The 19,098-nt window shown below is 45.7% G+C and overlaps 3 protein-coding genes across 5 annotated transcripts; 2 read left to right on the top strand and 1 right to left on the bottom strand.

Annotated features, from left to right (window-relative positions):
* The first annotated feature begins 993 nt into the window (after positions 1–993).
* On the top strand, positions 994–15,425 carry bowl (brother of odd with entrails limited). 3 transcript variants are annotated; one of them, XM_015180607.2, is made up of 4 exons: positions 994–1,080; positions 1,841–2,156; positions 11,289–12,149; positions 13,303–15,425. In XM_015180607.2, exons 3-4 carry the CDS (start codon positions 11,317–11,319, stop codon positions 14,738–14,740), a joined length of 2,271 nt encoding a protein of 756 aa, XP_015036093.2. In that variant the 5' UTR covers positions 994–1,080; positions 1,841–2,156; positions 11,289–11,316; the 3' UTR covers positions 14,741–15,425. The 3 variants fall into 3 exon arrangements, with proteins under 3 accessions (XP_015036093.2, XP_015036092.2, XP_001356674.2); XM_015180606.2 differs by having other exon boundaries at positions 1,015–1,094; XM_001356638.3 differs by lacking the exons at positions 994–1,080; positions 1,841–2,156 and adding an exon at positions 9,904–10,286.
* LOC6902961 (proteasome subunit alpha type-3-like) lies at positions 5,995–7,106 on the bottom strand. The gene is made up of 3 exons (XM_002132651.3): positions 6,973–7,106; positions 6,338–6,906; positions 5,995–6,281 (listed from the first exon to the last, which is right to left on the bottom strand). The coding sequence occupies exons 1-3, from the start codon at positions 6,991–6,993 to the stop codon at positions 6,158–6,160; spliced, it is 714 nt and encodes a 237-aa protein (XP_002132687.3). The 5' UTR covers positions 6,994–7,106; the 3' UTR covers positions 5,995–6,157.
* Positions 15,426–16,962: 1,537 nt separating the features above from the next.
* LOC26533357 (uncharacterized) lies at positions 16,963–18,571 on the top strand. The gene is made up of 3 exons (XM_015180605.2): positions 16,963–17,600; positions 17,661–18,199; positions 18,263–18,571. The coding sequence occupies exons 1-3, from the start codon at positions 17,144–17,146 to the stop codon at positions 18,314–18,316; spliced, it is 1,050 nt and encodes a 349-aa protein (XP_015036091.2). The 5' UTR covers positions 16,963–17,143; the 3' UTR covers positions 18,317–18,571.
* Positions 18,572–19,098: the final 527 nt, after the last annotated feature.

The raw sequence follows: 19,098 nt of genomic DNA, 5'->3' as shown, positions 1-19,098 counted from the left end.
GAGATGAGAGGTTGCACCAGAGGTTGCCAGATTGTTGGCTGCTAAAACTGTTAGATGATCTATAAAACGAGGATATACAAGAGGTATACCTCTCTTACCTCTCTTCTCTCCCTTGCAAAGGGCTAAGGATCTACAACCCTTTCAAAGAACTATCCCAGACCGTTTATAGAGTGTGCCAGCCGCCTAAGCTTATCACTCACGACCGCATGTACATGTATTTATGGGGAAACACAACCCCTCCATTGATACGCTTACTTTTGGTAATCTCCGTCTCCGATCAAGCGTTAATATAACCAATAAACATTCATAAATACACCTCGTTGGAAGTGAATCATTACTTTACAACCCTTTTTTGTGTGTGGAAGCCTTACTTATCTTCCTTTTTTGGCCAAAATAAATTCCGATTAGTCATTCCCCCACCCATAGCCAGACATCACACTTCTATAAGAGCAAAAAAAAAACTCCCCCTTCAAATGACTGAACAATAAACGGAGAGGACTACCAGAATTACACCCTCTCCAGGGGTACGGAACCCCTACTCCTACCCCCACTCCTACCCCTACCCCTTCCTCCAACGACTGCTGAGGCAGCAGCAATCTGGCAACACTCGGTGCACCACCAGTCTCCCATTCTACCCTCCGTCGCACCCTCCAACGAGCAGAAACAACAACAAAAAAAAAAGGTAAGAAGCAAGGCAGTCGGTAGTCGTTGGACGGTAAACTGGTAGCGCTCTAACTGACAATAACTCGTCGTACGTATGCACGTTCCACGCTCCGTAATATCTGTCCGCCCGCTCTGTCCGACTGTCCGTCCAGCAGCGTGCGACTGGCGGACGGTTTGGGATTTTTGCTTCTTACTGGTTTTTCTCATAGCTGCTACTACCACTGGTATCTCTCTCTCTCTCTACTCGTTGGATTTTGTGTGCTTACTCTCGCAGTACTTCTCTCTCGGTATCTGAGAGATTCTCTTTCTCTCTCTGAACGTGTTCCGGGCCTTCGTAGCTAGTTTTTTGCGGCTCAGTCTTCGACTGTTGATCGTGGTTAAAGCACCTGCGCGCGGATTCGTGTTCCACCGAAAAAAGTGAACTGCATTTTGTATGTCTATCCATCTCTCTCTCTCTCTCTCTCTCTCCCTCTCTCTCTCTTTGATTGTGTGTGTGTGTGTGGATGAGTGAACTTGTTGCACAGAGAAAAGCGCTTTTCAACTGCAACTGCAACTGTGGCTGCTCTGCTCCGCTCCGCGCCGCGCCTCGCCGCTCTGCTCTGCTCTGCTCCTCTCGCTCGCGCTGTGTGTGGGAAGAGTTTGGGGACTACTTGAGGAGCGAATTGGTAGCTGCACTGGCTTCAGCTCCTATTTCAAACAAAATGTAGAAAAACACATTTCAGCTGCCGTGTATCTTTCGTGTTGTGTTCGTTTCGAGTTCGGTTCGGTTCGGCTCGGTTCATTTCTTTGCGATCGCTTTTGGGGTTCGTTTCGGGTTTTTGTGGATACGAAAGATACTTTTGTTTGTGTGTGTGTGTGCGTCCCGTCCCGTTCCGTTCCATTCCGTTGTTGTTGTTGCTGGTTGTACGTGGTTTCGGGCCCCATCTACGTGGTTTTGTGGTAGCTGACTGCCGTTGATGCTGCTCCCGTAACACCCCCTTGCCAGCCCGCCCCCGCCTCTTTCCCTCTAGGGTCTGGGGGACCGTGATCGTGCCGTGATTTGTATCTCAAAAGAGCAGTAACTGTGTGCGTGTTTCACGACATGCTCGTGCGTGCGTGTGTTAGCTTTGGAATGGAAATGTTTATCGAAAAACCACAAAGATATCATTAATTAATAATACTATCTTTTATATTATAGAAATTGTGTGGAAATTCATTCGAATTTTGCATTAAAGTGAACAAAACGATCCACAAATATACAGCCAAAAATATTTCCTAAAACAAAATCAAGTTCTGTACGGAAGTTCGGTACGGAAAATTTCATCGTTAATCATAAAACAATGCCAAGCATTTTAAAGCTTAAAAACTAACAAGAAATACCATAAAAAAAAATCCACAAAAAAACTTGCTCAAACTACTTTGGATACTTGGGAGCTCTACTGCCCAGCCACCATCATCATTGGCACCACCAGCATTTGAAAGCTTGTAGAGCCTGAGGCTTTCTTCCCCCAAAGGTAAGACGGAGAACCAGCCCAGACGACAGACGGCAGGCCCTGCCCACTACAATGAACACTGAAATTCCTTAGTAGTTACTTTTTTTCTTAGCTGTTTCTTAGGGCCAGCAGCTAATTATTTTCTTTCTTTATTTTTGTATTTTTGCGTTGGCCAAAACCAAAAAAACCAGCGAGTGGCCAAACCGACGAGTAGATAGCGAGAGAGAAAACCTGCTTCCATATTGACAGAGAGACAGAGAGAGAGAGAGAGAGAGAGACAACGTTGGAGGCAACTGTCGACCGTCTGCCGTAGCGGCTTCCACTACAACTGCATGTGCCACTGTCATTGCCACCGAACTCAGTGTGGTGCCACAGCAGCAGCGGCAGCAGCAGCAGCAGCGCTCTGCCCCAGCCCCATCCACAGGCACAGCCGCAGCCGCAGCCCCAGCGTTTCCCCCCATTGACAGCGCCGCTGTCTGTGGCGCTCGCCCGGCTCTGGGCTCTGTCTTTGGACCGGGCTCTGAGTCGCGTTCGGGCCAGGCCCGTACTCGAAAAACCTTCGCTTGGAATTCTTGGCTTGTTTTTTTTCCTTCCACTGCTCTGTAAACCAGTTCACTTGTAGCCAGTGCCAGTGGCCAGTGGCCCTCTCTGTCTTCTCTCTATCTCTCTCCCTCTCTCTGTGCCATCGTGCTCGATTCGGATCCGGTTTTTATACCCGTTGCTACGAGTAGGCTATAAGGGTATACCATGTTTCTGTGGATCTATGCAACAGGCAGAAGGAATTGATCATCAAGATTTACTTAAATACCAAAAATCATTGGAATAGTTTAAGATATAGATGATTTTCGAACTTATAAAGAGCCTTATTATCCACCAAAGGGCCTAAAATCAGCGAAAAGTAAGAACAAGATGTTGTGATCCAAAATGTATAAGAACTTAACTCAAATCAAGACAATTTATACATCATATACATGTCTTTCTATAGCTATCTCAACATAAGAGTGTTTGTGGTTCAGATACTTCCCATTAGCGGGTATCTGATAGTCGGAATATCCAGAGGTATAACCATCTCTTACTGGTTTGGGTTTGGTTTTGGTTTTAGTTGTTTTTTTTTTGGTTATGGTTTTGTTCGTGGTCGCGGTCTTGGCTTGGCCTGCCGTCCCCAGCCCTGGCTTCAGTTTCAGTTTGCCGCGCGCTTTAATTGTTCAGAACGTGTGTCCAAAGAGGAAACGCAATTGCCGCAAGCTTCTGTTGGGTACGGCTCGCTTCAGATTCGGATTCAGATTCGGATTCGGTCTGTGGCTCAGCCCCAGCCCCAGTCCCAGCCCCAGCCTCCGCTTTGGATTCAGATTCAGACTCCAAGCCGCAGCCTCCGCTTCAGATTCATTCCCAGCCCCAGTTCCAACCTTCGGCTTCATCTTTGCTTCAGTTTCGGACCCTGATCATCATCATCGTCATCTACATCTCTTGATTTCTTTTAAATGCTTTAGTTTTTTTTCCATCTTCGGTTTTCCTCCCCGTTTTTTATTTTCTCTTTTTCTTGTAGTAAAACGCCTCCCGCGCTCTCACAGTCTGGGTTGGGGTTTTTGTTTTTTGGTTGCGGTTCTATAAAGTTATTGGCTTTTGTTTCGCTTCAGTGGAGGAGATCTATTTTGAATGTTCATTGTGTCTGGTTTATGGGCAATTTGGTGTGTGTCCAAAACAGATTTTTAGCATAAGAATGGTCCAAGCCGAGCCGAACATAACATTTTATTACATTTTACCTCTTTGGGTGGGTTTTTCTTTCTTTTCGATCTTCGGTTGCCAGTTTTTTCTTCTTCTCTGCCATTCGGTTGAAACGACTGGTGGTGGTGCTGCTTCAGAAGGGGGAAATCTGTTTAATTGCCTTTTGGCAGGAAAATAGAAATTAATTAAAAGACGTTAAACAGTCGTGATAAACCAGACAATCCACAAAGCGAATGAAACAATGGCCACTCAATTGATCGTTAGACGTTAGACGTTGGTTTTTTTTTGCCATATTGGGAGGGAGACACGCCTCGGCTGTGGCACGTGTCTACGAGTATAATTCAATCTATTCGATGTTGTTCTTGGAGGATAGTCGTAAAAATATAAATATTTCAGGCAGAAAATGGTTACAGGTTTGGCTGGGGTTTCGATATGGCAACAAGATTGATTATTCAATATGATTTTTGGCATTTTATTTAGAATATCTTTTGGCTACATCTTTAGTATAAACGCTACCCAAAAATATTAACATAAATTTCATCAAATAAATAAGAATTTACACACAAAAGAGTCTACGGAAAAAGTAGCAATCCCATTTACAAAAGAATCTTAAGAACTCTATTCATGGGTGAAATCTCGAGTTCGAGTGAAAAGAGCAGCACAATGTGCTCAGGAAATTTATGAAGAGATCGGCTTAGACATAGAAAAGTAGATTACAGAGACGGGGAGTCGAGCCGGATTAGGCTACAGAAAGAACATCATCTTGAAGTCAGAAAGAAGTCAAGTGTAGCGACAACATGAAGAATCAATCACTTCGAATTATAACTATTAATAGGTAATACTTTTGCATAAAAGAGGGTATCAGAAGTAGCCATATTTCATGCCTTTGAGCCTTGTTCCCTTGATCTGATGTCGTCATAGCTTTAAAGCATTTTCAATTTCGACTAACGATAGTATATCAATCCTTGTAAATGCAGACTGCAGCTGCGTTCCCGAACCCATAAAACTTCATTAGCAGTTGTTCATTTTGTTCGGGCCCCAGTCTTTTCCCCACCCATCAGGCACCACAAAACATGGCCGCGAAATTAGCAAAGCTTTTAAATTAATGGCCAGCGCACACATAGAGCAGTAGAGAATGGGTAGGAAGGGAGGTGGGGCGGCAGAGCACTCCAAATGTGTAAATCTTATGGATATTAATCAAGAAAATTATATAGACAAGGCAGTGGCTCTGAAAAGCAGCAGCAGATCGGAGGCAGTGGCTGTGGCGCAGAGCGCCTCAAAAAACAGGAGATCGAAGGCAGTAACTTGTTTTTCCATCTCTCTGATGCTGGACCAGGGGCACAAGGCAATGATTATGCTAGATTTTTAATAGCTTTGACTATAATCTCTGATGCCAGCCAGCCAGCCAGCCCCCCCTCCTTTAGCAGCCTTCTAGCCGAAAGGGTTTCCAGATTAACGCATGTGAAGTGCAGGGTCGGGTCTCTTCTCTTCTTCGACTATAATTATAAGTCTGCCGCTCTGCCACTCGGCCTCTCTTCTCTGGGTTTTTGTATCTTTTTCTTGATTATTAGCTACCTCCATAGTCCAGACACACACACATAGAAAACGTATCCCGAAGGGATTAAAAAATGCTTGCCCAAGAGCCATTCCTTCGTGACCCTTTTCTCCCCCGACCACTGGTCCGTCCCGTCCCGACCCGTCCCTTCTTCTGTCGGGCTGTCGTTCCCGTCGCGTTGTTTGTTGTTGCTGTTGTTGCACGGAGTTGGTGTTTTGTAAGCAAACTAAAGTGCATACAGGCCTCTCGACCCAGAAGATACTCGTACGTAATGGACTACAGGGGTACCCTAGAAAAGAGCTCCCTTCCTGCTTGATCTTAGAGAAAGCTGTAGAGAAGACGCAGTAGAACATTTTTATAGCCAATTTTCCTCAAGTCATTGTTAAAGTTAACACCCATTAAACATAGGAAATCAACAACAGTCTATTTTAGCATACGATTGTTAAGATTAACATTCAATTGAATACTTTCTCACTTTGGAGTTATTCCTTCTAGTTTTTTATAGATTTAAGGATGTTAATGGTAGACTTTAACAAGTAGTTAAGGAAATATTTCTAATATTTTGAAGAGCACACACAGTTTTAGGTTTAAATCGGTTACATCCCCATATATTTCAAACGTTTTTCGTGTAATGCAGCAGCGCTCTTCTGTCAATTTGTTTTTTATGCTTCTTTCTTGTGTTAAAGTATTTTGTGTGGAAACGATCAGCAGATTATTATAGTCTAGAATAGTCTTATAATTCTCATTCGTTCTTCTTAGTCCATGCCTGGGAATTGTATTTGAAAAGCCCTTTGGTCTGAGCCCCAACTGTACCCACATCCCAACGAAAGCTTTTGCCGTTAGGTTCCTCATCAAAGTTGTGTGTTCTGAAAATTGCAATGCCCAATCAATATTGCAGTCGAAAAGGCTAAGGGATACCTACATTTGAGTGGCCATTTGCATCAGCTGATCCGAAGGGAAATTATTAAAGCTAAACTTATCCATTTCGCGCTGGGCCCTCTCTCCTGACTCTCCAAACGAGCTGGAATAGCGCTCCGTGGTGGTGCCTGATGTCTCGATTTGGTAGAGCCTCGGTCCCTTTTCCTGGTCCCAGCCGGCCAGCATAATGGTAACTGCAAAGGGACGAGCGCCGCTGTACATGGTTTGGGCATGGAGAAAGCTGTCCACGCGCTCGCAGAGTGCCTCTAGGGAAATGGCACGCTCATGCCTCGAACGGAAGCTCGCGGCCTCCAGGCGGGTCAGTTCCACCACCACGTTGCAGTCGCTCATCAGGCCACCGACGGCCATGCCGATGGTGCCATCGATGGCGAAGATGCGTTTATTGGCATCGGGATCGAACAAAGGGTTTACGTATAAGTTCTGAACGGCCAGAACAACAGAGTCCTTGCCGCGAATGCCCATGACAGTGCCACTCTTCTCTGCGGCCCTGGTGGCATAGTCGATTTGGAAAACACGACCATTTGGGGCATACTGCGCGGTCGACAAATCAAACTGCACGAACGGCAGGCATTTTGCTTAAAGGATACTTATTTTTAAGGATATTTTTCTTGTACTTACGCCCAAGCCCTCGGAATACATGTCGGAGACAGAAATATCGTAGATATTCGTACTTTTAACAAAAAGCCAACTAGTTTCAAGGAAATGAGAGATAGACACGTGTGTGGGGATGGCTTCGAACAGCCTACTCTCTCATTCTGTTCGTTAGAGGTGTTACATATCCTTTGCACAACCGAATGTACCCTTTCAAAATCCCATTGTGATGGGCATTGAGACGCATGGACATCGTAGGCCATCATCAGCCGAGGGACAAAACTTAGCGTCTACTGCCACCACTCCTCTGGCCCTTACACTCTCTCTCTCTCTCTCTCTCTCTCTCTCTCTCTCTGGGTTTTCTATACAAATACCAAATCCGTTTGCGCAGTGTCCATACGTGCGTGAGTGTGTGCGTGTGTGTGTGTGTTTGTATATTTTTCTGCTTTTTTTTATCAACCAAGAAACCTTTCCACTGGGCCCTGGCTCGGGGTCTGGCCTCAGATGTGTGTTTACACAAAAACCCAGCAAACGACGACTCGATCCCGGACCCAGAGGTCTGGTCTCTCCAGAGCCCACAGAGTGAGGCAGCACCAGCAGCACCAACAGAAAGAAAGAGGAAAAAAAGTGGCAGCCAAATTGCTCCTCGATATCTTTTATTTTCCTCCAGCAGTAGTTGGGTCTTCTGGCGGGTTTTCGTTTTTTTTTTTTATTATTATATGTGTGCATACCCGCGTACCGTGCCCTGAGATACTCTCACACACACAGGAAAGATACGATTTTAAGCCTTTGGCTTCATTTGGTGGGCAACGCAACCGTTTGCGCAAACGTTTCTGGGTCTGGGCCCTCTGTATATGTGTATCTTTGTATCTCTGTGGCTATAGGATGTATCTGTGTGTCTGTAACTCTCTCTCTCTCTGTCTGCCTCGCTGTACTCGCACTACGTGCCGTCGCTTTTGCTGATGATGTCCATTATTTACATTAATTTTATTTGTTTTTCTTATTTGGCTTGACGTTTTTCAAAAGTGCCGATGTTTCAAAAAGATAATGAACGCTGGAAATCATACATTGTATGTACACAGACAGTGTGCTGGCAGATCAATGGGGGGGGGGGGGGGGGGGATGGGGGGAGTATCGGTCAGACGACAGTCATAAATGCAAAAGTGAGATACCTAGAAAAAGTACGAGTACTATGGAAAAAAAAACCCCCAAAAACGGGTTACACATTTCGAGGTTTTCGAGGCTACCAGAAATACGTGAGATTATCGGGAACGGAACGGCAATCGCCCTGAGATATTATGGGCAATCGCTCATAGGGGCAATGCGCGCTGATTAGATCAGCGTTTTGTGGGGGGATTTATTGGATAATAAAGAGATCAGATAAGTTCTTGATGAAATTCAATCTATGCAGATAGAAGAGTGAATATTCTCCATTAATCAAACCCTAAATGTATTAGTTAATTAATAACTTATATGGCTGGGATTAGTTAGGAGTGTGCTAATCATATCTTAGTTGACGATTCAATAAAGATAAATTTGATTGAATATTGGGCAGATATTTAGATACATAATAGCATCAAAGGAGTTAACGTTTATGATATATGTATCTTTGCCCTTGATATGTAAAAATCACAGTTCCAATCTTCCTTTCGTCAATGCATTATAATTATTCCTATAAACTATCTAAATTCCCGCAAAAGACAGTCTTTGATAAAGTCATCAAGAAGAATGAGAGAACACTTATCCCAGTCATGATATCAACTACTTTATAGAGCTAATCTGACAGCGCACTCTTCCGTCAGACAATGGCAAAAATCATTTCTATAGATAAGACCCCCATTGCCCCAACAAATGGATAGTCACCGCCTAAAAGAAACGGTATCTCCAACAATGGGGCGCCTCTTCAACTGTCCCAAGAGATCTAAAGCTCAAAGAAATCTAATCTGTGGAGTAGACTTTGGTCCAACTCTGACGATCTCCATCCACCTCTGATGATCACTGGTTTGAGGTGGCGGCTGTGGATGGAGGTGATCATGACACTGCAGCATTTTGCATTACGATCCACTCTGCCAGACAGAGAATGATTCTGGCAAATGATAAGCAAAACTGTCATTGCACGGACCCAGACTCTGGAGACGGTGGAGCCACCAAGTGGAAGAGTCATTCTCAGTGCTTTTGCGCAACTGGTTATATATTTAAATGAGGCTTAAACAAAACAGCAGAGACAAGAAATGAAGCCCAAGTTTGGGGTGGCGAAGATTAAAGTACCCTTATTAAAAACCTCTGCCATAATAAGTATTTCCACTGTATATATCATAGTTATCCGATTTGAATTATTTTTGCTCTGCAAACCAGCATTTGGTTTTCCATCGAGCGATTGTTCCGATGAAGAACTGCTCCGATCCTGAGATCTTGGAGTGCATTTCTCTTATAAATCGCGATACCCTCTCTGTCAGAGTATAAACGCCTAAAGATGGAGGAAATGGTGGAGATGGGCGGGGGGTTATAAACGGGCAACAAATTTTATGGTTCGGCCATCATTATGATCATCATTATCTGCATTATTTTGTTATTATCGTGATGATCACGTTTCCCAGTGCTCTGCCTCTGCCGCCAGCTGGTGCTTCTGCTGCTGCTGCTGCTGCTGCGGCATGGCACTCAGAAGTCGCTCCTGTTGCGTAAATCCAGTAAGCAGTCGGTCGAGGTTCGAGTCATTTACCAAAGCGGACGGTACGGGACGGCAACTCCGGCCGCGACTACAGTTTTCTATCTTTGTATCTGTGTGTGAGCCCCTGTGGTATCTGTGTAGGGGCGCACACACACTCTCTCTCTTCCTCGCTCGCTCTGGGTGTGTGTGTGTGTGTGTGTGTTTATATCATTACTACTGTGCTGTGCTGCTGCCTCTCCTCTATAGAGGTAGTCAGGTTTTTTTAGACGCACAATCTTATCTAACCTGCCAGCAGCACCGACAACTGCGACTCGTTTTCTCAGTTTAGTTTCACTCGCCATCGACGCTGCCGTCGCCGCTTGCCGCCGCTGCCGTTCCTGATAATAATTTAGCTTCAACAAAATTCATATGAAAAAAAAGAAACAACAACACAAAAAGTACCACAGCCCTCGCGTAACACTAATGTGATGAAATATTTACTTACCCTGTGATAAAAAAAAAAGAAACAATTCTGCCACAATTAAAATTATTGTGTAAAAACCTATAAAATTATACAAGTCCCATGATACAAAATGTATATATATGTATATCCCATGATATATGGATAAAATTCGGTTGATTGCGTGATAAGAAGTGCAAAAAACAAATTTGAAGATCTTAGATCATATAAAACGTGAGTTACAATGGGATGTGATAAGAGAGACTTTTATGATTCAAGGAACTCTGCTTTTGCTCATAAATTTCAGCACTGTAGGTCATAGGGGAGATGAGTTAGTAGAGGTTTCTGATAGTTAACGTGAAGGATATTGAAAATAATTCACTTGAGAAGCTTTAAAACTCAAAACAGGGATAATAGCTAGACCAGAAACCGGGTTACTTTGAGTTAGTATGGTTAAATTTGCAAATATCCAATTGAAACATAACTAAATCGGTTTTCCTTCCTCTAAGAAGTCTAAGAAGCTGAGTTACTTTAGTATAGTCTGTATATTTCAAGAGATCATGCAAAAAATATATCAAAATGGATTATTTGACAAATTTTAGCACTCTAGCTCCCACAGAAGCTGAGTTACTTTGGGATAGTCTGTATATTTGAAGATATACTCACGAAAAATATATCAAACTTGATTATTTCGCTATAAAGAAGCCCAAAAAAACAAACTTCAGGACTCTAGCTCCCACAGAAGCTGAGTTACTTTGGGATATTCTGCACATTTCAAAAGATACTCATGCAAAATATATCAAACTTGACTATTTCGCAATAAAGAAAGAAACAAACTTCAGCACTCTAGCTCCCACAGAAGCTGAGTTACTTTGGGATAGTCTGTATATTTTAAGATATATTCACGAAAAATATATCAAACTTGACTATTTCGCAATAAAGAAACCCAAAGAAACAAACTTCAGCACTCTAGCTCCCACAGAAGCTGAGTTACGTTAGGTTATAGCGTATAAAACCGTCTCAAAATAGATATGGAAGAGCCAACTCTGAATCCCCTTGGGTTTATCATGCTCGGGTATACCCTATAGCTGTTTATTGCACTTGAAACGCAATTAAGATAAGCCCCGTATTCCCATTCCCATCAAAAGAGGGTCTGCGACAATTAACACGACACAAAGTTTTTACTAATTGTTATTTACCACTCACTCACTCACCGCCCCTCTATCTGTCTTACAGTTCTAACGGAATGTGAAAGGCCTCCATTATGCCCACGGAAAGCTCATCCAGCGACGTCGCCGGCGGCGGAGGAGGAGGAGGCGGCGCCATTCCCATGCTTCGACCCTCACGCATGGACCAGTTCATGTCCACAGTGGCCGCAGCTGCGGCAGCGGCTGGCGGTGGCGCCTCTGATGGGTCCAACAGCGGGGGCGGCGACTCGAGGAGCTCATCGGCCAGCAGGATCTCGGCGGCAGCAGCCGCCTACGAAACACAATTGGCCTACCAGCAGCACCTGGCCGCCGCCGGACTGCATCCTGGTCCACCGCCACACCATCGCGAGATCTCCGCCTTTGTGCCCGTGCTGCCCACGCGACAGGCACTGGAGGCCAAGGCGCGGGCCGGGAGCAACTCCAACTACGAGATCATTGCCATGATGGCCGACAAGCGAAAGGAGTTGGCCCTGAGGGAGGCGGCCGCTGCTGCGGCGATGCTGGGACGCGGTGGTCCGCCGGGCGGTCCACAAGGTCCGCCACCCGGTGTCCTGTACGCACCGCCACCCCCACCGCCATATCTAACCGGACCGGGTCCCTCGCCCACGGGTGCGGGAAGCTTTCCATTCCCCCCCGGTGCCGCCACAGCAGGTCTCTTTCCCCCCGGTCTCGGGCCGGGGATGCATGCCGGACTGGATCGTCGTCTGTTGCGTGCACCCGGACGCGCCTCGAGGCCCAAGAAGCAGTTCATTTGCAAGTTCTGCAACCGACAGTTCACCAAGTCCTACAATCTGCTGATCCACGAACGGACGCACACCGACGAGCGACCCTACTCCTGTGATATTTGCGGCAAGGCGTTCCGGCGACAGGATCACTTGAGGGATCACAGGTGAGCGTTCTACAGAGTCTGGGGAGACTATGGGGAGTGTCTGCATTGGTAATTGCTGTCATGCCCACAGAAATAATGGTTTCAATAATGGGGTTGGTGTGGTGGTCGAATGTGGGAATACCCTAAGGTGGTATCTCATCACATGAGGAAGAGTCGAAGGAGAATGAATCTGATGGGGCAGATTCTTAGATACGAACAAGAAGAGGCTTCAGTTTATTCAGTTTGGAGTTTATGATAGAATGGAAATTACTCTTTTGGATACTCTTTTCATATAAAATCTTACTTTGATCGAATGGGAGAAATCTATCTCAAGGTTTTGGGATATTTCATTCCAAAGACAAGTTACTCGTACGAGATCTATTTATACGACGTTTCCTACCGCTTTAACTAGCGCCCAAAAGCAGAACCCATATGCCAGTAGGCAGTCAGTATTTCCATCCTTGTGCGAGAGTACGAGAGTACGAGAGTACCACACTTGACGCTGGATCGCCGTCCAGCAAGCAAAGTTAATTAACTTTGTTGGTTTTCCGTTTGGGGCTTCGACCAGCCTCGCATTCGTGGCCAAGAGGGGAGTAGGAGGAGGGGTAGGGAGGATCAGGCAGGTCTGAGAGACTCAAGTGTCGGCCTGTCCGAGCGGAGCGTTCTGTCTTTTGATCGTTCGGTATCGGTCCATTTGTCGTTTGTTTGCTTTCCGCCGCGGGGCTAATACCTCTTTCGGGGTCCGCATCGAGCATCAAAGCAGAAGAGGCAGCAGCAGCAGAAACGAGAAGAATCTGGAGACCCCACCAGATCGGAGAGAACCTGTTTTTCGGTCTCTGAAGCAGCAACAGCAACAGCAACAGCAGCTGCTGACGGTTGATGCTGGGGCTTAGGCTGAGGCTGGCGACTGGGGACTGGGGACTGGAGACTGGGGACTGCAGACTGAGGCTTATGTCCAACAACAAGTGGACGCCATTGCCAAGATGGCGGCCATAAACATAAAAAATACACAATAATATCAGTGGGAGAGCACTGCAGTTGCAAGAGCCAGAGATAACTGTCAAATGGAGCTACCAACTTGGGGCTTGGTAGCCGCCAAACGCCCACGCATTCCTGCAATTCAATGTCTCACCTTTGTATTCTGTTCTCGTCTCTTCCCCTGTCTTTCCTGAAGGTACATCCACTCGAAGGAGAAGCCATTCAAGTGCACCGAATGCGGCAAGGGCTTCTGCCAGTCGCGCACTCTGGCGGTGCACAAGATCCTGCATATGGAGGAGTCGCCGCACAAGTGTCCTGTGTGCAGTAGGAGTTTCAACCAGCGCTCCAATCTGAAGACCCATCTGCTGACCCACACGGATCACAAGCCGTACGAGTGCTCCTCCTGCGGCAAGGTCTTTCGCCGCAACTGCGATCTGCGGCGACATGCCCTGACCCATGCCGTGGGCGAAGTCAACTCCGGCGACTATGTGGACGTTGGGGAGGAGGACGAGGCCCGTCATCTGAGTGGGGATGAAGAGGACTCCCTGCTGGAGGTGGACTCCCCGAGGCAGAGTCCTGTCCACAACCTAAGCGAATCCGCAGCGAACGGGGAAAAGGACGAGGCGGAGCGCATGCGTCTGAAGAGGAAGGCACCTGTCGATCAGGAGGAGAGCGAAGAGGAGTTCGATGACTACGACGAGGAGGAGGAACTGCAAGAGGCAGCAGGCAGTTTTCCCAGAGAAGAACTCCGGGAAGAAGACGAGGACATTGAGGCCGAGGAGGAGGTGCAGCAGGAAGTGGCTCCGGTGGCACGGCAGTCATCAGCCGCTCCTGCTGTCACTGTTACGGCTGGAAATGGAAAGCCGGAGCGCCAGGGGGTCACCCACTGTCACCACGAAGGCGGGGAAACCTACACCATGCGACCGCATGGCGAAAAACAGCAGGAAGAGCCATTATCCATGCCCCCCAACGGACCACCGCCGCCACCTGGTTTTGTGGCTAATCTGAGGTATGCCCCGCCTGGCGGTGCACCACCAGTGGGTGTACCACCTGTTGTTCCACCGCCACCGCACCATCAACCGCATCCCCATCTCCTGCCACCCAACGGAGATCCCTATCTGCCGATACTCCATGTGCGTCGGGATCTGCACCACAAGAGCCTCAATCTGAGCAAGGGGGCACCAGCCCCGCCCCCCACACCGCCCACTATCATAACCCAAGCACCGGAGACGAGCAAGCCACCGAATCAGCCGCTGCACTCGCCCCACGAGGCAATGCCCAGCTTTTTGGGCTCGATTCCCATGCGCAAGAGGATTCTGCCGCCGCCGACGATCGATCTGATGGATCATCATCATCACCACCATCATCAGCGGTCGTATATCGAGAATCAGAGCATCTATGCCCTGAATATGTCGCGGCATCCGCCACGCCAGTTGTTGGGAAAACCACCGAGCACAGAGACGAGTGGTCCAGCCACAGAGAAGGGTCCACCCCCACCTACAACGCAGAGACAGTCGGTACAGTCGGTACAGACGGTGCAGGCGGTACAGTCGGTGGTGGCACCACCTCCAGTTGCACCGCCTCCTGCCCCTAGACGCACGGGCTTCAGCATTGAGGATATCATGCGACGCTGAGAGCAGACGGATTTAGTACACTATGACAAGATTGTTCCCATGGATTCCAGGGGATTCCTATTCCCCTGAACGCTATTTTAGAGACAAGTGCACTTTTTAGTACATTTTAGTACAATAAACCCTCTAGACTAAGATCTAAACATAGTGCTTAACTAACTGTTGTTGCATTTTATAGAAAAGTAGCATTTACTTTTAGATCCCAGCATAAATATACACCCTACCATATACCATATACCATATACTATATCGATCTAGTTTCGATTAGTGCGAGAGTCTATCGATTAGTTATCGATGTCGGCCAACACTAAGTGTTTGCTGTATTTCCTTTCCAAGCGAGTGAATACCAACCTTTAATTTATGTTTCTTTTTAGTCTCTAAGATTAATCTTAATGAGTGAATAAAATAGAGATGTAAATCGTTAAATCGTTAGGCGATTTTGCTGTTGGGAAAAAATGGTTGAAAGTAAAAGTTGGCTAAGTGAAAAAAAAAACAACATAAACAAAAACAAAACAACATTCCAGTTGAAGAATTTTGTCTACATTTAGTTTACGATTTAAGCTCAGATCTTAAGGAATTTTTGTAGTAGCCCTAGAGCATCCATAGCATTCCATTCCATGGTCTTCCTTGAATTTTAAATGATTTTATTCAAACTATTTCAAATAAAGTTTGCCTATTATACAAGAGATCTCTGGGTGTATCAGATGGTATGTTTTTCGTTTGTCGGGAAGAGGGATACAGTGACTCATAAGCGCGTAGTACACGCGCATAGAGGCCGGCCATCAATCACAGTCCGCAGCCACACATCAGACTTCATACAACAAAAAAATAATAATACTTCAGGCACGTTTCGCATAGGTCTGTCTTTCCCCACCCTTCCCCTCCCTTCTGTTGATCACCATCTCCCCTCCAGACACGACAGTTTGCGGTTTTTGTGGCAACGCCTTTAACATTGGACTCCGCCGTCGAATCGATTCGGTTCCAAGGCAAGAGCGGAGGCACACAAAAAACAAGTACGCCACTCAAACACGTAGAAAGTTCAATTAAAATGCCACGTGAATTGTCGTCATCGTCATTCAAAATGAAGTTGCAATGTGGATTTCCTGGAAATCTGATGGGTGCCCGTCCCAGTGCCAGTGCCAGTGCCAGTGCCCCTGATGACATCAATTTTTGGTTCAACTATAAAATAATTCCAAGTTTCTCTTCTGCGGCAGATGATATCATACCGGGTCCATGAGCGGCACGTGATTTGATTGCAGAAATCTCCATTTACCCCGCGACAAAGTGTGAGAGCATTCGGCAAAATGTTTAAAGTTCCCGCCCCAGACATTTTAAGGGGCTTAGACTAGACCAGACGCACGGAGCGGCATGGACCCACAACCAAGTCACCGATGAACGACTACTCGGTTTCGACGAAGACCGCCTGTGAGGCACCATGGCGGCCCAGTCGTTCTTCTTGGACAGCAAATGGGCGCTTATCGACTCGGTGACGGTGTTAATCTGGTCCCTCAACTATTTTTTATTCCATTCGAATGCATTCCAAAGATTCGCGCGCGCTAGTTTTGAAATTTTCGAGTATTTTCAACAGCGGCTGCCCAAAAGTATGCAACACTGTCCGATCATTTACGGAGTTCCAGAATCAAACGCTACAGCGCCACTGCATAGCAAAACAGTGCTGTTATCGAAATCGATTTTATTTGAAAATTTAAATCCGTTAAGAGATAGCATGGGAGACAAATCAAAAAATTAGTGTTCGACTAAAATGATGTGTTTCAACACACACAGCCAGCAAGTTAGCAATATTGGATCTAAAAAGTGTTCCAGCTCAAATAGGAGTTAGTCACTCACGGTGGGGATACTCAAAATGAGTATTGGGGTATATTAGATGTGTGGTAAAAGTGGATGTGTGTAACGTCCAAAAGGAATCGTTTCCGACCTCATAAAGTATATATATTCTTGATCAGCATCAATAGTCCGTCTGTCCGTCCGTCCGTCTGTCCGTCCGACCGTCTGTCCGACCGTCTGTCCGTCCCTATCAGCGCCTAGTGCTCAAAGCCTATAAGAACTAGAGCAACGATGCCACAGTGACTAAGTATCGGGTATAAATGTAGAGTTGCGGTCGCAGCAGCAACTCACAACGTTCCCCCTCGTTATTAATCTATGAATCAACAGGCGGATATTCGTATAAAAGATAACGTCGTATTGATTGCATTCGATGTGTGATGTAGTCCAGTCCCTGCCGCAGTGTGTCACATTTCGTCGAAGGAGAACAACGCCAATCTTCGGAAAGTTGCCAGCAGACAGTTCGGTGAATTACTGATTTTATTAAAAGGGAAAACACTTAGCAACAGCCATCTGCTTCTTACTCACATTTCTCGCCGAACGTTTCCGTATTTCGACTTCAAAATGTTTTCAAATTTACCAACGGAGATCATTATTAAAGTGTTGGACTACCTTTCACCTAAAGACCAAATACAATTGGCCCAAGTCAACCAGCATCTTCAGGACGCATTTGTTTACCGCAGTGAACGGGATTTTAAGCAACTCATTGGATTTTCTTATGAAGAAGAAATATTGTCAGGTTTTCTGCCCCTATGCGGCTATATTGTTGTCGATCTCAACTTATACATCGAAAGTAACCTAATTCTTAAAAAGGTAGAAAAGTATTGCACTAACCTGGAAAAAGTTAAGTTTTGGATTCTAAAAGTCACATGTGTCACCGTGCTCAAATCCATTTTAAGCAAGGAGAGCCTAAGAACCATTGCATTGCATAATATGACAGGGGGAGGACTAGACAATATGCTCACGTACATCAATAAAGACTGCAAAGTGTTGAGTTTAGAGGACGTTTCAAATGACGACAGTAAGATTTTTAACTATCCCAAAAACTATTTGCGTTTAATTTTCTTTGAATTGATTTCAGTGCAACATTTGCCGCAACTGATTGGCTTGGAAGAACTGGAAGTTCTTTTTCGGAATGACATGGTGGATTTGTTTAAAATATGTTTCTCTTACAAGAAACTGCGTGTCTTGAAAATTTGTTTGTGCCGAATGCTGACGGGGGGGCCTGATTTTGTATTTCCTGAATTGGAAGAGCTTGAATTGAAACATAGCAATTTATATAACGGCTTGCCGACCTGTGTAAAACTCAAATCGTTGAATTTGTGTTGCAATTTATATAATGATAAGATGAACATTGTTAACATTATTGCACAGTGTGCACCCAACCTGGAACGTCTAGCTTTTACATCAAGGAAAGAGCCCCAATTTACTGCTCACCATTTGATAGAGCTTCTCAGAAAGTGTAGAACCATCGAATTTATTTATTTATCAGCTGATATCATAAGGAATGTATTATTAAGAAACGAGAGCTCCTTTGTTGACGTTTTAAAGGAAAATGGTTTCAACGCAGAAAGACGCTTGGTAATCGGGGTGCGCGACTTATCGGACAAGCAGGATGTGGTGAGTGTTTGAATACGAGTCATCCGAGTGGTAGTTGGCGGAAATTGATCATATCGGTTGTAGGAAAACCAAGTCCCAAACTCGGAAGCATGGAATTTCATCAAATGTATGGTCTAGAGAAGCTAACATCCAGAGACCAGTACCGTGGAATCATGTCAGGGGTCCCCCAGTGAGGGTCCTGACTTCCCAGCCCTGGCCATGGATCCGTTCCCATTTACGCACAATAATCAAACTCGAACTCGACTGCAGCTACAATGGAATATGGATTGACTTTGAGAGCGATATTTATAGCCACTTCATTGAGTTTATGGTGGATATGCTTGATTAGGGTTACTTGTTGATAACAATATTAAAGAAGAAACCCCTTTGATAGTCTTCTGTTTTGTCTGAACTCACAAACCACGAACCGAACTACTAGTTCTCGATAACTCTCGACGATCGCGATTCGAAGGAACCGCTACATGCTTAACCGCTAAACGTGTTTTTCTGCCGTTCGATTTAAAAACGAAAAATATCGATGAATGCGGCATTCTGTTCCGCTTTAATGCAGCTTTAATTGATTTCGTTTAAGTACATTTTCTACTTGAAATATAGTTCTGGTCACCTCGTCCTCTGATGAGGATCTAGGTAGATCTTTAATTTTGAATGCAACGCCCACGAATGTTAAGAAGCAACAAGTACAACCACTGGCACTGTTGCTGCGGCTGTTACTGGTTTCTGCCACTGCCTCTGCGGTCGCCACTGATGACATTTCGGCCAAGGTAACTCGAGAGCAACGCAGCGCCAGAGACCTCTCTCTCTCTCACCTCCGAGCCATTTACATTTTGCGCTCTGGCCGTACGAAAGCTTCTCCGGCACATACATATGTACAATATACTGCGACGCCTCTCGGGGCGACT

The sequence above is a fragment of the Drosophila pseudoobscura genome, chromosome 4 (assembly GCF_009870125.1).
Source record: "Drosophila pseudoobscura strain MV-25-SWS-2005 chromosome 4, UCI_Dpse_MV25, whole genome shotgun sequence".
Taxonomy (NCBI): Eukaryota; Metazoa; Arthropoda; class Insecta; order Diptera; family Drosophilidae; genus Drosophila; species Drosophila pseudoobscura.
This window is presented reverse-complemented; position numbering and strand designations above follow the sequence as displayed.